Below are 16759 nucleotides of genomic sequence, written 5' to 3' on the forward strand. Positions count from 1 at the left end.
CAGCCAATGCTGCTACTGTTGTTCTTAGCTGTCTTTATGCAGATTTGACTTCTGTCGTGAAGTGACAAGGGTCTGTTGAGGCTGATTCTGTTGTTCTCTTAATTTTCATATTATTCTCGTTCTTTAATCGACCTCAATCGACTGGGAAGTCGTGGCCTAATGGTTAGAGAGTTGGACTCGTAATCCAAAGGTTGTGGGTTTGAGTCTCAGGCCGGCAGGAATTGTAGGTGGGGGGAGTGAATGTCCAGCGCTCTCTCCACCCTCAATACCACGACTGAGGTGCCCTTGAGCAAGGCACCGAACCCCCAACTGCTCCCCGGGCGCTGCAGCATAAAATGGCTGCCCACTGCTCCGAGTGTGTGTTCACGGTGTGTGTGTGTGTGTTCACTGCTGTGTGTGTGCACTTTGGATGGGTTAAATGCAGAGCACGAATTCCAAGTATGGGTCACCATACTTGGCTGTATGTCACTTCACTTCACTTCTATGTCACTTCACTCAATTTATATCCCTAAAGGGGCTGGCAGGGAAAAAACAGGTTCTTTTAAAAATGCATATTTTCCAACATTAAGACAGGAAATGATCAACATTTTGTAACCGACTGTATTGTCTTTGGTTCACAGGAAGCAGCGCAATGGTTCAGAATCAGAGTACACAGAAAAACTGCAACAATACAGTAAGTCTCTACAGAGTTTACTTTGTCATCTGATGACTAACAGTGCTATACATATTGTGTATTACAGCAGTGTGATTCATACGGCTATTCGCACTATTGAATCCCCCATAGTCACTCCGGGGATGAAGGTCTACATTGACCCATTCACCTACGAGGACCCAAATGAGGCCATCCGCGAGTTTGCCAAAGAGATTGACGTTTCCTGTGTGAAAATCGAGGAAGTCATTGGCGCAGGTAACCAACAACACAAGCTCCTGAGCAACAGGGGGAAGACAGCTAGGCACACCCAGGCCATACCTTTAGAGGACTTCACACCAAGCGGTACTTCAATCAACTCATCCCGCTCCAAAATCCAAACCCTTAGCACCTTACCAACGTCTCTAACAGCTTTACTTACAAAATGGAGCTTCTGAGGTTATCTTCAGAGCTAACTATAGAGCTACCATTCCTGCTAACTTACCAAGCCTGTCCTGAGCCTGATGATACCTCTGGGACAATTAAATGTCCTCTTGACCCTGTGATCTGTTAACTTCTCCATCCATGGTGCTCATTCCTGCCCTTGAGACCACTCCCCTTTGTTTTGTAAATGTTCTACATCTTAACATTAGCAGTTTAGCTTCTAAAAGCCCAAAACAAAAATAAGTAGGATTATGGTCCAGTATGACTTGTAGTCATGTTGTAATCAGTTGAAGAGCCCCATCTCAGACTCCGAAAAACAAGGCTTTTAACATCTAATGCTGCTACCTGAACCTGTTGTTTCCTAGCTTTGTCTAAAGTGATGAACCCCTACCATGTCCTCCCCTGACCCCTTTGTTTCTCTTGCATTTGCTTACACATTGGCCTAGACTGCAGACGCAAGCCGTCCAATCCTCCCAAGCCTCTGTCCCCACCTACTTCCCACATTTCTACCCTCACTCCCTCTAGAGCCTAGCATTCTCTGATTGTACCCTTTACCCCTTCCTCTATAGTCTTACTTTTCCCATTTCCGCTTTGGTACCCCAACAACCCTCCAAGACCTTTTCCCATTGCAGCATTGCTGATCTCACCCTACCCCTTCCCTCGCCCCCTGGATACACTCCAATAGCATCACCTTTAGCCCTGGCTTCTCGTGCTGTCTCCCCCGCTTCCCCCTGGCTCCTTGATTCTAACCAGTAACTGTCCCTCTCCCCTTTCTCTCCCACACTCCTCCACTCTTCCCTCTCCTCTCTCCACTCCACCCTTTCTTCCTCTCTCTCTCTCGTCTGTCCACTACCTATGTAGGAGAGTTTGGAGAGGTGTGCCGTGGCCGTCTGAAACTCCCTGGACGGCGTGAAATCATTGTGGCCATCAAGACTCTGAAGGCAGGCTACACGGAGCGCCAAAGAAGAGACTTCCTGAGTGAGGCCAGCATCATGGGCCAGTTCGATCATCCTAATATTATCCGCCTGGAAGGGGTGGTGACGAAGAGTCGGCCAGTCATGATTGTTACTGAGTTTATGGAGAACGGAGCGCTTGATTCCTTTCTCCGGGTTAGAGATGCTTACCACTATAAAATTAATGTTTGATGCCTGGATTCTTGTTGTGGAAATGCAAGTGATACTTAAAGTGATCTACTTCATGAAACAAATACCATCATTGTTGCAGTCTAGCATAAGTTTTAGCCCCCCATTAGTTTTCTAAAAGAGATGTTCTTTCTAAAAAGAGATGTTCTCACCTGTACCCTTGAAAAAAAACATCCTAAACTTTCTGAACAGCGATGACAAATAGCATAGCTGCTAGCTGTGACTTTTAAAGATGAATCATCTGGCTGATGAGTCACATCCTGGAAAGTTAAAAACACTTAGACAGAGGACATATCTGTTATGAATGGGTCTGTGATTTTTCCCACTCTCTCCAACAGCTAAATGATGGACAGTTCACAGTCATCCAGCTCGTTGGTATGTTGAGAGGCATTGCAGCGGGTATGAAATATCTGTCTGACATGAACTACGTGCACCGTGATTTGGCGGCCCGTAACATTCTGGTCAACAGCAACCTGGTGTGTAAGGTGTCCGATTTTGGCCTTTCTCGTTTCTTGGAGGATGATCCCACTGACCCCACCTACACCAGCTCATTGGTCAGCATTCAAGTCTTTATCCTTTAATATTTATAGAACAATGTCCAGCTCACATTTGAGATTTAAAAAAAAAAAAACATTGTATGCTCTTGCATCTGTAGGGAGGAAAGATCCCTATTCGCTGGACAGCACCAGAGGCTATTGCTTACAGGAAGTTCACCTCAGCCAGTGATGTCTGGAGCTACGGCGTTGTGATGTGGGAGGTGATGTCGTATGGCGAGCGCCCATACTGGGACATGAGCAACCAAGATGTAAGTTTCCTCTCTATTTTGCATCTGTTCAACTTATTTTGAGGGTAAACTAACACCAAACAATAATTATTTTTTCATCAATAGGTGATCAATGCAGTCGAGCAGGACTACCGACTGCCCCCACCTATGGACTGCCCTACTGCCTTGCATCAGCTCATGCTAGACTGCTGGGTGAAAGAAAGAAACTTGAGACCCAAGTTCTCCCAGATCGTCAATACCTTGGACAAACTTATTCGCAATGCCGCCAGCCTTAAGGTGGTCACGAGCACACATTCTGGGTAAGGGCATATATGGACATATTAGTGTGTCAGTTAACATGTTTGCATCTCCTCAACTAACCAAACAAACTTGTTCACTCATTTTAAATTCAGAATTAGGCCAAAGTTACAGAGGCATTTGAATTAAGAGCCTATGGATTCTAGATAATTTTCAATTGACAAACAATATTGTAAGCTGATAAACTTTTAAATTAAGATGACCTTTAGTCAATAAAACATTCAGTTTAATTGCACCATCACTGGGCTATCGATTGTTTTGCCTGAGATGCTTGTTCTGGTCTACACTTACTAGAGCATTTTCTGTTTGAGATATTTATTTACATCAGCTGCCTTCCAGATGAAGTCACTATATAACATAATTTAGCTCATTGATCAGCATTTTTGCACAGATGTGATTGTTTCAGTTATATACACTGTAATTGTTAGCCAAAAGCTTCAGGACGATTTTGACCCACCTCAGGGTGCCTTCCTCTAGGCTCTAGGTCCTGGGGGAGGGCTTCTAACAACCAGGAAACAGTGGGAGACACTTTGTCTACTTTCCAATGATCAGATGATAAAGGAATAATCATTAGTTAATGTAATTGAGACATGGGAATAGTTTTAATTAATAAGTAACGAGATTTTAAAAGGGCCAGTGGAGAGGTGGCCTGCCTGCTGAGTCTAATGAAAGACTGAGAGATGGGGCTCCTGTTGTTGCAACATTTGATGCTCTGTGTACTATCTACAGTGATCAATACCTTAACTAAACTAAGGAGAGTTTAATTAGTTAATAGTTTTGCTCAATGCTGAGTTGAGTTTAGTTATACATTTCTCGCACTTAACGTCAGCGTCCCTAAGATGTGAGAGCCAGACCAGCTCTAACAATGCCCCATTAAGAAAAGCTGCCTTCCAGGTTAATGACCACAAACCCTTCAGCCCTAAAGGCAGGAGCTTATTAAAAAATCACTCTTCCCATCCATCTACAGACCTTGTCCTCAATAGAGCCTCTGTTCCATTCTTATTAACTTTTTTCTTATGCTTTTAATTGTTAATTAATCTAATGCCATCAAAAGACAGCTAGGTTCAGCAGAGCAGAGAGCTCGCAGACAGCAGTGTCTTTGCTCTAAAACTTTACCTCCCTATCCCCACTGCCCAGACCTCACTGTTAGTTATTAAGACCCCAATCTGCTCATAGATCAAATCTGGTCTCTGTTGGTTTTGTCTGATCTAATTTAAACTGGCTGCTTTTATGCATGACATTAAATTTAGTTGCGCTATAGCGAAAGAAGGGTCTTCTTGGGTGTATGCAGGCAAACATGATTTAACTAAAATAAATGTTTATTTTGGACCAATAAAGGAGATGGTCAGCCTACTTGTCCTACTTGGATAAATCAAGTCATGCATAAGCAAGTGATTTTTGTAGAATTAATGTAGAATTGGAGCATGTCGATACATCTTAAGTCCAGATATTTGCTTTCTTATACGGGCCCACACCCACAGCATCATTGCAGTTCTCTCCGGTGGGCCCTTGCACGTCTCCAGCCAGTAAGCCACAGTGGCTGGTTCAGGCCCTACAGGCCAGGAGAGGTGGTGGTGGGGGGTTTGGGGGTGAGGTTTCGGTGGTGGAGGCCTGGCATAACCTAACCCTCTCTCTCTCTCTCTCTCTCTTTTAATCTCCACTCCTCTCTTTCTCTGTAGGGCCTCCCAGCCGCTCCTCGACCGCTGTGTGCCTGATTACACCACCTTCACCACTGTGGGTGACTGGCTGGATGCCATCAAGATGAGCCGCTACCGAGACAACTTCCTTAATGCTGGCTTTGCTTCTTTTGACTTGGTGGCCCAGATGACTGCAGAGTGAGTGTCCAGTTCATTTTTTGGATTGCTCGTTAATTTCGAATTCAAGGCATTGTGCAACTTCTAATTGTTCTGAAGAAAAAAAAAAAAAGAGTAGTTTCATAATGATGCTTGTGGTGTGGACCAGCTGTGTAGAATCAAACTCTAAACCAAGCAACCTAAAACAGAACTTCAATAGGGAATTAAAGACACAATAAGGAAATTCAATATTATAGTGATAAGAACGTGGTTAGTGATAGAGCTTTGGAGCATGCAGTTATTCCCCTCACCTCGCTTTAATTTATTGCAACATTTCATCCTCAGAAAATGTCATGAACAAATTATCTTAAAAAGGACACATTCCAGAAAAGAAATCCATGATTTGTCGCTATGTTAAATGTCTAGACAGATGTGAAGAGAGCGGTTGGGATCAAATAAACTAATAAAGAAAAAAAATTATAAATTCATCACGCCCATTAAAGTGTAATAAAGGATGGAGGCAGGGGTAATTTGTTTCAATTTGGCAACTTGACAGTTGGACCAGTCGGTGGTTTTCTCGTGCTCTTAATGACTAATAATTCTCCTAATGGGCTCCATTTATTACCATTTTATACAACATTGTTGGCTTGATGGGACCAACAGAGGAAAAAGAGAGAAAACACTTTTACATTGTATGAAATTACTCTGCTAATGTTGTGTGATTGTAGAGATGAGAAGGGCAGACAGACTGGGGGCCGCCACGGGGCGCTTGCTCCCTGACAACGTCCTCTTTGCTTATCGGAAGGTGAAAAAAAAAAGAGTAAACGTCATGAGTCTGCGCTAGCTTTTAGCCACACTTGTTGCTGTGTAAACTAAAACCTCATGAAGGGATTAGATTACCTCAGCCAAAGAAACAACAGGAAGCATTTTTATCATAAAGCCTGTGGTAACCTTTACACCACACTCATTCTAAAGTATAATGACTGTCTGTTGTGCAGTGAAATATTTTTCCAAGTCACGTCAGTGGTTACACTAATAACACTTTCTTCACGTGAAATCTGACATCTGGTAGCCTTAAGTGCAAAACCTTGCAAATCATTGACCAGCACTTGACCTATCTCCAGTTTGAGAACTGGTTTTGCACCACAAACTTGTCCCAGTTCAGTAGCCAAAGAGTGGGGTTGTTCTATTTGCTTAACCTAGCGACAATTTGCTAACATATTTGCTCTCCTGGCTACATTCCCATGGGATTTTATTGCTACAATAACATCAATTATGTCCTCTCTTTTAGAAACCACTGCATTATTTATTGTATAACAGTCGCAATAAAAATGTTCCTCCTCTTGTTTTATACAGAGACCTGTTACGGATAGGTGTAACATTAGCCGGCCACCAAAAGAAGATTCTCGGCAGCATTCAAGACATGAGACTGCAAATGAACCAAACGCTACCCATCCAGGTCTGAGATCTGGGCGGAACTGTTCTAAAGCGAACTAACAGACGACCCCAGATCATCTCCACTAATCAGATGAAACTGGCTCGCAGTGCCTCGGACAACTTTTTCTTTTCCATTTTCCTGTTTTCCTGTAACGACTGCATTATTTTACACCCGACAGGATTAGATAAGATTATTTTGTACTTATTTTTAAGAACGGAGAGGAAAGCCTATATCCCATGCATGCCTCACAAGGCTCCGGTGTGGGGTTGGCGATTGCATGCGTGCGTGTGGTATTTTCTATTGTGAGGCTGGCTGGGAAGCCTCCCATAATGCATTTCTCTCTGAAACTGACTCTGAGGGACGAACTCTCCCAGACGGACATTGCTTAGGGAAGAGATACTCCTTTAATAGTACACATAACTTGAATATAAAAAGACAAAAAACTAGACGTGAATATAAAATCACGAAGTGTGTGGACACGATTGCGCAGAAATCCCTCCAATGCTAGCAGATGTTCTATTGTGCGTGTGATTTTGTGCTTATTCCCCATCTTCATATTGAAGGTGTTTTATTTAAGGGCACATGCCTCAAACGGACAGGAGGGAGAGGCACAGCCGAGGGCGAAAGATCACGGATGTCGCAGGACCGGATTTGAGGAAGTTTCATTTGTCCACCAGGTTTAAACTGACAAAAGGACCTCTTAGAATATACCTGGTGAACTCAGGATGCTTTCATTGTTTCAGATAATGGATTCTCAGCTGTGTTTTCACAATTTCAATCGGTGTTTTCTTTTATTCTCTTTTGTTGTTTTCCTTCACCCTGTTTAGTTTCTGTTCCATGATGAGTTGACATTTAGCTGGTCATCAGTCATTATGTCAGGATTCTTTAGCAATTAGAAAAGAGAAGGACTGTGATAACCTGTACTACACTGCAAGAAATATATATATATTTTTAAATCAGTACATTTGTCTTTTACCAGGACCAATATCATAACTTTACTGAAAAAAGATCAATTTGAGAAGTAAAATTGCACAATATATTAATACTTGTTTTCAGAGAATATATCTTTCAACATTTTTTTTTCTGTCAAATTCTTAATTCTTAAAAAAAAAAAAAAAGTTTCACAATACATTTCCGTCTTGTTTTGAGAATATTAACAAAATACTCATTTAAAAAATATATATATTTTTTTTGCAGTGTAAAAATCACTGGCCAGCTCTTCAATGAGTGAGTGTGTGTAATGTCAGTATGACTATGTTGTAGTGTGTATGCTTCTGTGTGTGTATGTGTATAAAGCAAAGGGAGAGTATAAGGATTATGCACACATTCTGTACATGAACGTTTCAGTTGTGTTCCCCAGTGGAGCACCAATGCATGAAAAGATTTGTGACAAGGAGCTCCATTTATATGTGAATCAATAATATTATGTGGAGAGATAATTTATTGTCTTTATTTCATGATTTTATTTGAACATATCCCTAGAGGCCAAAAGGAACGATTCATTTATTTAAAGATCTGATATAAATTTGAATGCTGACATTCAAAAAAGATGGTAAAGACATTTGTAGAATGCCATCATGATGAAAAAAAAAAAAAATGCAGAGGAAGTGTATTGTAATTGGTTTAAGAGAAATGAATAGAAGTGTTGAACATCTCATCAATGTTGGGCAGATCCCTAGTAAATCTTTTCAATAGTAAAGCTAAGCCTTTCCGTCACCACCACAAAGAGAAACTGTTAGTACCAATTATAAAGCTCACTCACCAAGCGTTTTGTTCATTCCTCACAATCATATTTCGGAATTACAGGATTTCTGGGGGCGTTTTCAAATGAGATCTTGAACCACAATGGTAATTCATAAAAATGCTATGCGGTAGGCAGGATACGTTGTACTTCCTGATACTGTCGGGTTGTCTTCCACATTTTTTAGCCTTTTTCTTGTGCGTAGGCTTGATGAAACACCGCACCACAGACTCCATGTGCTTGGGCCCGTCATCACAGCCTGCCAGTCTGATTAACACTAGGCTGATCTTGCGGGCAAATGTTTACAGCCTGGCAGAAACAGATGACCGACCCATGATTGTTTGCCTTCAGGATTTGAATGGCTCTTGTCTTCTGTTCTGGTCTGTTCTGATTAGTTTCCCCCCTCACCAAACAAGAAAGACTTAAAATATTCAAAATGATAGCATGTTTGATGGGTTAAGAAGCCAGTACAGGATGTTCTGTTAATCAAACTCTGTATCTAGACTAGTTTCAGTGCTTATATACTGCACTATGGGAAACGGTACTTCATATATTCTGCACAGTACTCCTCTGTTTGTGGTTTTGTTTCATTCCTAATTTGACAATTACAAGAGCTCCATGTAATATAACGCGCTAAAGCGATTTAGCCTTTTCCTTATATGACAGATCTTGATGTATATGAACCCTGTTCCTTTAAAGTTCCTAACTTAAAGAGCCGTTCGGGAACTAAACGTAGCTGCTTTTGACACTTTCAACTTGTCTGATGGTATATTCTCTCATAATTGGATTTGAGTGTGTGTATGTTTGTACGTATGACTGTATTTGGTGCTATTGTCATTGTTTTTTAATCGAAGCCGTTTTGGAACATAACTTGCATGATTTTGGTTCAATAACTCTGTGCCAATGGTCGCTCTCCATCTCGGACTTTCTCTTTCTCTTTCCTCCACTCCTCTCTGTGATAGTTATCCTGAGTTTTGAAGTTACTCTTTTTTATAGTAAGAATCAAGCAAAAAATGTTTTTCTTTCCAAGCAGTCTTCTCATAACATCCCAAATCACTGACGTGCAAAAGCGAAATGTCTGCTGAGTGCTGTACTTTTATTGAGAGAAGCAAGACACATTTCAAGACTTTTTTTCTTGTTCTTTTTGTTTTGTTTTGTTTTGGAAAGCATTGAGATGTATTTAATGGTGAAGACAAAAAACAGCGATTAAATAATGCATTCTTGTAGAAATATTTTTAAAAAAACCCTTTTGCAATTAAATTATTTAAGAAATACCTGCGTTTCCTGTCTGATTTCTTTACGGCCGCTGTTGAAAGTTATTGTGTATCGACATGCTCAATTGTTGTCCTTTCTCAGGCATGTTGGGGCCACAAATTCTTGTTTAATTGAAAAGCCTGAGGATTTTTAAGACCGTTCTCCTCTATAAAACACTCTGGCCTGTATTTGAGTGGGGAAAGCTTTGATCTTTACAGGTCAGGGCACCTGCCTTACAGATACGGACTGTGAGAAAGTATGTGGAGTTCACGTGCTGTTCAGACTGATCTGGACTTTACAAAATGGAGGATCTTCATGGTCAGGCATAACTGCAGAGATATTGGCCTTGATGTTTTATTACTTAAGATTTCATTGTTTATCTATGCAATATGTGGTTTTTACAGTCTTCATATGCATACCACTAGTAAATAGAGGGGGGTATATTATAAACAATGTATAATGGCCTCCAGGTATTCATACACTTTCAAATGTTTTAATGTAATAATAATAATAATATTTTTTAAATGTACAACCACAATTTTTTAAATGTACAATTTTTTGTTTTTGTTGTTGTTTTGTTTCTTTTTTATTTATTTATATCTCTATATATCTATGTTAGGGGTGTCCTCGACTAAGGATTTTCATAGGCTGTGTCCAAATTCAGGGTCTGCATCCTTCGGAGTACTCATTTGAAGGATGTTACGTCACAGCGCCGCGACGAAGGCTGTCCAAATTCGTAGGATCCTTCAAATGCGGCCCACAAATACGTCCTCCTTTTCCCCGAATTGGAAGGATGGGTGTGGTGGATCCTTTCCCGTCCTACCTATCCCATAATTCTTTTCGGCAGAGCGTAATGGCGGACGAAGCGAGCGGTAGCGGACTCGGAGAGGAGTTTCTCTGACAAAACAAGCTAAAGTTTATGCTTCGGCTCAATGAATTTGTAGGAGAAATTAGTAGAATACTTAAAAACAAATAAAAATAGGCTATAATGGCTTACCTGGATGTGACTGTCTTGTAGTCTGATATAAAAAAACTCTCCGACAACGAGCAAACAAAGTATTTATTTAATTGCTTTATTTCTTCCAAAAGAATTAAAATGAGGAGAATAACTCTTTGTTTGTCCATTTTCCCGCTTCTTGCTTGGCGCTGTCACGGTTGCTAGGCGACAGGATATGAGCAACGGGTAAGGGAGGGAACTGAAAGAAGGGTAGGCTGTCCAAATTCACAAACACCGACTTCCGGGTTTTGCGGACGTCGGAGGATCCCTCCTCCTTCAACCGGATAGGAAGGATCCTAAGGAGGATGCAGACCCTGAATTTGGACACAGCCATAGTCGAATCGGAATTTTCGAATCTTGCCGAGTCTTGTTTGGGGGCGGGGGCAAAACACACCAAGAGTTAAGTCATTCCATAATTAGTGACGTTAACACAGGGGAAATGAGTATCGGACCCCTCGGAGATAAACAGGCATAACATACAAATAATGTTTTGATTAAAAGATAGTTAACATTAAACGTCAGCGAAACCATACGAATTCACAACATTTTTTACAACAGTGCTCTCATTATAAGGTTATGTATATGACAGTAGTTATTAATGTTCAGCATTTCTGTTTTGAGCTGCGCGCGCTGAAGATGACCAGTAGAATGAAGCATTTGATAGCAGGTTTATAATCAATGGGACTTAACTTATCATTTATCTCATACAGAATATACTTCGTTATTTATACAAGCTGCACAAAATGCCTCGAACGCATGAACGCATGAATGTTCTTCACGCAACAACGCGCAGAAACACGGCAACTAAACTCTAAAAATGTACAGCGTTTATTACAATAGTGTTCTCATTATAATGTTATAACCAGGTTTCCATCCAAGGATTTGTTTGCGAAAAAATATTTAGCGCTTTAAAATATTTAACTGATGGAAATGCTGTTTATCGATTAAATTTCTCATGTGTCGACAAAATCTTTTCCCGTTTAACTTTAGCGCATAAATTCCATATCGACACTTCAAATGTCACAAAAATTAGTTTGGAAACACTTTTTGTCGAGAAAAGGGGCTTTAATGCAAATAAATGTGGTGTCACATGACAGAATTAGCCTATAGGCAGCTTCCGTGTTCATGGTGTTGCTCTCGTTAAAGCACTGTTTCCCTGTAGTTCAAAAGCGCATTAAATCATATCAATATTATTAAATTGTATCTAAAATTATTTTATACATGTAAGAAAAAGACAAGTTACCTCTCAAACATACTTATCTTAATTTGGTGTTAGTAGGCTAGCCTACGTTTACATGATTATTATAACTTTTTTTTTTTTTTTTTTTTACAGTGCACTGTTCAGTTTAAATAGCCTGTAGTGCGTGCCATTCAGCTTGACCACCATAACCCCGTGATATTCTGCCAAGCACATTTTGTTTTACATGAACCTGAAGTACAACAGTTTAAATTAATTCGTTTTGGCTTGTTAGCGTCTTATATTTTTATTCTTGCTTTGTTCTGAGTTCTTTCTACCGTTAAATTTAAATGATTTGTTGTGGAGTGAGGGGAAAAATATTTTTTTTCATGTTTCTTCAATATTTTTGGCTGACTGTATTTTATTATGACATGAAGAGGCTGCGTTGTGGAGTCAGTAGGCTATGCATAACTGTACGCCGGCGCAATCGCTTGTGTGTTTTTGTTTGTTTTTATCCCCTTGTAAAAGTGGAAACAACTTGCACTAGCCTACTCTTTCATTTGTGGTCATATAAGAGCAAGACATTATTCAAAATATTTATTTTATTTGTGTACATTCACAATAAAAAAACAAAACATACTTTTGTGAAATAAAGGAAAACTGCCGCTTTCTCAAGAGTGCATCACAAAAATGAACCGAAATTCTGCATATAGGCTGCCAATTGTTGCAGTTTTTTTTCTTTCGTTTTGTTAATTCGTTATGGGCCTGTTTCTTTTATATACAATAGCTTATGTTTTTCTCCGTTCGCAGAAGCGCTGCAGGTGCGTGAATCCTCACCTTCATGTTGTTTATGCTGCTTTTTGCATGTATAAAATGAATCCCTGGAAAACAAATTTAGGTATTTGTAATGGGTCAAGCCACCTGTCAATTTAAATTTAATTTAATTGTAATTTAACATAAACTTGTTGGTTAACGGTTAATATGACGGTCGGTTAGGAGAAATAAAATAACCGTAATGAACATTCATATTTCCTATAAAAGTTAATCATAAAAATTATAATAATACAACTGCAACTGTTTATGACCATTGCTTGATTATCAACAGTGGCCTATCTATCTAGTCTATAACAAAGTACAAAAAAAAAGCTCATGACACTTAATAAAAAAATATTTTATGTAGGCCTATACAATATAGGCTAGGCTTTTTTAGATGAAGAACAGCTAGCCTAGCCTATAATTTACGCAATAGGATAAATTATGCATGGAAACAGCTCAAGGGCAACATTTTTTTTGCAATACACCAAAACTTATGCGACAATTCGTTTTTTTAGGGATGACGTCATGACGCACACCATTTTATCTGTAAAAGGTCAGTTAGATGAAAACAGGCTGTAGACAGCAAATTTCGCAAAGTTTTTTTTTTTTAACGCATATCTCTTTGTCGATAACAAAACAGCGCAAAATCTGGATGGAAACTTGGTCATAGTCATTAATAGTATTGTTGTTTGTCCTGCTCTCGCTGCACACTGATATAATCATTGTACAATGAAACGCTTTAGTGCCGCATATCTCAACCTAATGCATCTTATAGGAGATAAAGAAAACACGATATACATATAACCCAGCTGAAATGTTTTGAAATTACTTGTACCCTGATACCTGTTTGAAAAAATCCAGTCTTTCACTCTGTGTCAGTTCGAGTCGAGTTAAAGTTTTAAATCCCTGCTGCCAAGGTGCTCCTGTGAGATTGGGATTTGAATCAGGCTCCTCCTATCGAAGCATCGAATCGTCCACTATTCGGAGTCACCCCTAATCTATATATGTGATTTTTGTTTTGTGTTTTTGTATTTCTGCCTGTTGGTTGAACCATACAATTTAACAGACACAAATGTGAATGTAAAACATTGATAAGCATTAAGCAGAAGTTTAAATACCGAAATTAATGCATGTTGGTTTATTTTTTAATTAAGACAGAAAAAGTATGACATTAAATAACAAATTATGAAAACAAGTGGTGTATGCAGACAAGTGGTGCAAGTTTGATGCTATAGCTCTTGGGAAAAAGAAAAGTAGGAAACCATACAAATGATTTCTTAGCTTTTGCATACCTAGGCCTGTGTACTAGCCCTTCTCTACTTTTCTTGTTGTCAAGGATCTGTGCGCTGTTGCATGTTTCCTTCGAGACTGCAGCGATACGCTCAGAGGTCCTTAAAAGGAGGATTACTTGTTTGTTGCCTGCACAGAATGGAGAGCAGGAGAGAGAGAATATAAAGGAAATGTTACCACACCAAGCCCCGTCTGCAACCGTTCCTTGGCTGTGCCAGATAATAGATTCAGTTAAGCAAGCCCTGACAGATATTATGGGGCAGGAATGTGATGAGACAGTGCTTGTATTGTGTGTTATCTCTTGATTTGCAATGGTAACCAGTCACTGTCAGTCTCTGCGGTGAGAGCCGTGACATTACAGTGGCTGGCGCGCTCACAAGAGCTGTTGTCAGATTGGAAAGGGAAACAGAGGTGTTTCCAGACGGGGAAACCGCACATCCTATACGGCAAAATGTTGTGACAACAGCAGACATGAAAGCTTCATTTAACAGAGATAGCGTTTGCACAGATTTACGTGCTTACAGTGCACTATTGCTTTGCATTTGCATCATTTCAATAGTTTGCTAAAGCAAGCCTCGCTATTATTATCATCAGAAATCACACATGCTATTTCACTTTTTTGGGTGTACTTTCCTTTTGATAAATTCTAACTATTACTAAAGGTTTTCGTACAGTAATTCAAAGGCTATTTTGCAACTGGGATTTAAAAGCTTATATTTTGGGGCCCTTTAGATGTTTTGACATGCTCTGACATTTTTACTTATTTCAGCTACTTATAACACACTATTGCTCAACATGTCATTTTTTTTTTGTATTCAGCACAAACGGTGCTACAATAATATGTGAGAAAGATGGATGTACATGTCTGCAAAAAAAAAAAAAAAAAAAAAAAAAAAAAAAAATATATATATATATATATATATATATATATATATGCATGGTTTGTGTGACAGGAATTCATTAAATTAGAGTTCATTTTCAAACGCGTTTCAGAATGGACTCTAAGAGAGAAGGCACAATGTGCATCCTGTTATTTTTATTTTATTTATTTGTTGTTGTTTTTTTGTGAAAAGCAAAACATTTTGTTTTTATTGTGAGTGTACCCCAAAAAATAAATAAATAAATAGACACTTCAGAGTTTCAATTGATGTATCACACTTATCTGTATGACCAAAATCGACAGAGTATTTTTAGTGTCTTTCGAGTTTGTCGCACCAGGGAGTTAATGATTGAATATCACATTGACATGTTTATGGTTCTCTGATTTTAATGAATGGACAAATGGCATGCAGGTGAAAATATTTAATATTTAATATTTAAATAAATAAATGAATAAATAAATTATTGTTATTGTTATTAATAATTTGCAATTATGTATGTCTTTGTTATGTTTTATGATTTTATAAATCTGTTTATCTCTATACACACACACACACATATGCTATTATTGTTATTATTATTATTATTAATAATAATAATAATAGTTATTATTATTATTTTACATTTATGTAATTTTTTAAATTTTATGTTTTTACAAACAAACAAAAATGGCAAAACTGCAAAAGCATATACACACATTAAATACACAAGCAACAAATATAATTAAAATATACAATGTAACAACATGTATATATACATGCATGTATAAAGCAAAAACAAAAAAGCAAATAAATAAATAAATATTTATTTTATGTAGACAACAATCCCAGAATCCTCTGTAACAATCTCAGTGGCAATCGAAATAAAAAAAAATGGTGGAAGAGAGAAAAATGTTGATCGTAATTATATATTTATTTGCACATTATATATATATATATATATATATATATATATATATATATATATATATATATATATATATATATATATATATATATATATATATATATATATGTGCACATTACGATATTTTTACACAAAATGATTATGTATTAAAAGGCTTTTTCGAATACATGGCGATGCATTACGTCAACCTCCACAATGCATTATACATGCAGGCTTCACAGACAGCACTGACTATTTTAATAGACCGAGCTTTACCCAGTGTGCTTTGATGAATATTGTGCCCCATGTTTTGGTTAAAGAAATGATCAATACAGCCTCTGAACATACAGAAACTACAGAGAGCGAGAGCAGCCTTCCACCTTCCTCCCGGCAAAGCCTTTCTATGTGTTCTTTTATCTTATTCCCATTAGATTCGCCTAGTTCTCCACCTACTCCTCTCCCCCTCACTCTGTTTTCATCCTCGCCCATCTCCTAATTTCATACTCCCGCGCGGTGCAGAGGTTCGCCTAATTGGTCACATCTGTGAGGTGACAAAGGGAGCTGATATAATTGTTGGACAAATAGTGTGCCATTTAGCATCAGACCTGTCTTGGCTAAGCAATATGCAGACAGCAACTGACTGGAAACGCTAATTACAGACCCAGCACCACAACGTTTAATTGGAAGAGGGCTCCCACAAGAATGGGGGTGTTTGTGTGCTTATGTGTGCAGTTCAGAGGAGCTGACAGCGGACTGTGTTCGCAGCTGAGGCCGATGCCAAGACCGGGCAGAAAATACACACTGCTCCTTAAGGGAAATTAACACACAAGCATGACATCTCTGTGTCAGTATAGGTTTTAAGTGTTTTTCCAGTGGTTATTTGTTGGATGGTCACAAATCACAGGTCTTATTATTTTGTGCTTTGTGTTGTTGTATCTTATGACTTTTGTGTTCAGCTTTGTTGTGTTTATTTTATTAGTTGTGTTTTGTTTAGTTTGCTTCTTTTCTATGTTGTGTTTTTCTTTTATTGTTTCTTTTGCGTTTTGTTTAGTTTGTTTTACTTTATTATGTTGTGATTTTTGTTTTAATTGTTGTGTTTTGTTTTACTTGTTTTTTTGTTTGTTTATTTTGTGTGGTATTGTGTTTTTAATAAGTGGTGTTTTGTTTTACATTGTGCTGTTTTTTTTGTTTTAT

At 38.7% G+C, this 16759-nt stretch overlaps 1 protein-coding gene across 5 annotated transcripts in view; it reads left to right on the plus strand.

The window, feature by feature from the left end:
- The window catches only part of LOC306874512 (ephrin type-B receptor 3-like), a 48223-nt gene extending 38696 nt beyond the window's left edge, over positions 1-9527 (plus strand). For 3 of the 5 annotated variants that reach the window (XM_079424623.1, XM_079424624.1, XM_079424625.1), the window contains exons 9-16: positions 621-673; positions 785-994; positions 1934-2181; positions 2553-2768; positions 2870-3019; positions 3104-3297; positions 4975-5130; positions 6445-9527. In XM_079424623.1, coding sequence (XP_079280749.1) covers positions 621-673; positions 785-994; positions 1934-2181; positions 2553-2768; positions 2870-3019; positions 3104-3297; positions 4975-5130; positions 6445-6553 — 1336 coding nt within the window. In that variant the 3' untranslated portion in view covers positions 6554-9527. Of the gene's footprint in view, positions 1-620; positions 995-1933; positions 2182-2552; positions 2769-2869; positions 3020-3103; positions 3298-4974; positions 5131-6444 lie in introns of all 5 variants that reach the window. The other 2 variants (XM_079424626.1, XM_079424622.1) reach the window with 2 other exon arrangements.
- The last annotated feature ends 7232 nt before the right edge of the window (positions 9528-16759 follow it).

The sequence above is a fragment of the Barbus barbus genome, assembly GCF_936440315.1.
Source record: "Barbus barbus genome assembly, chromosome: 9".
Classification (NCBI taxonomy): Eukaryota; Metazoa; Chordata; class Actinopteri; order Cypriniformes; family Cyprinidae; genus Barbus; species Barbus barbus.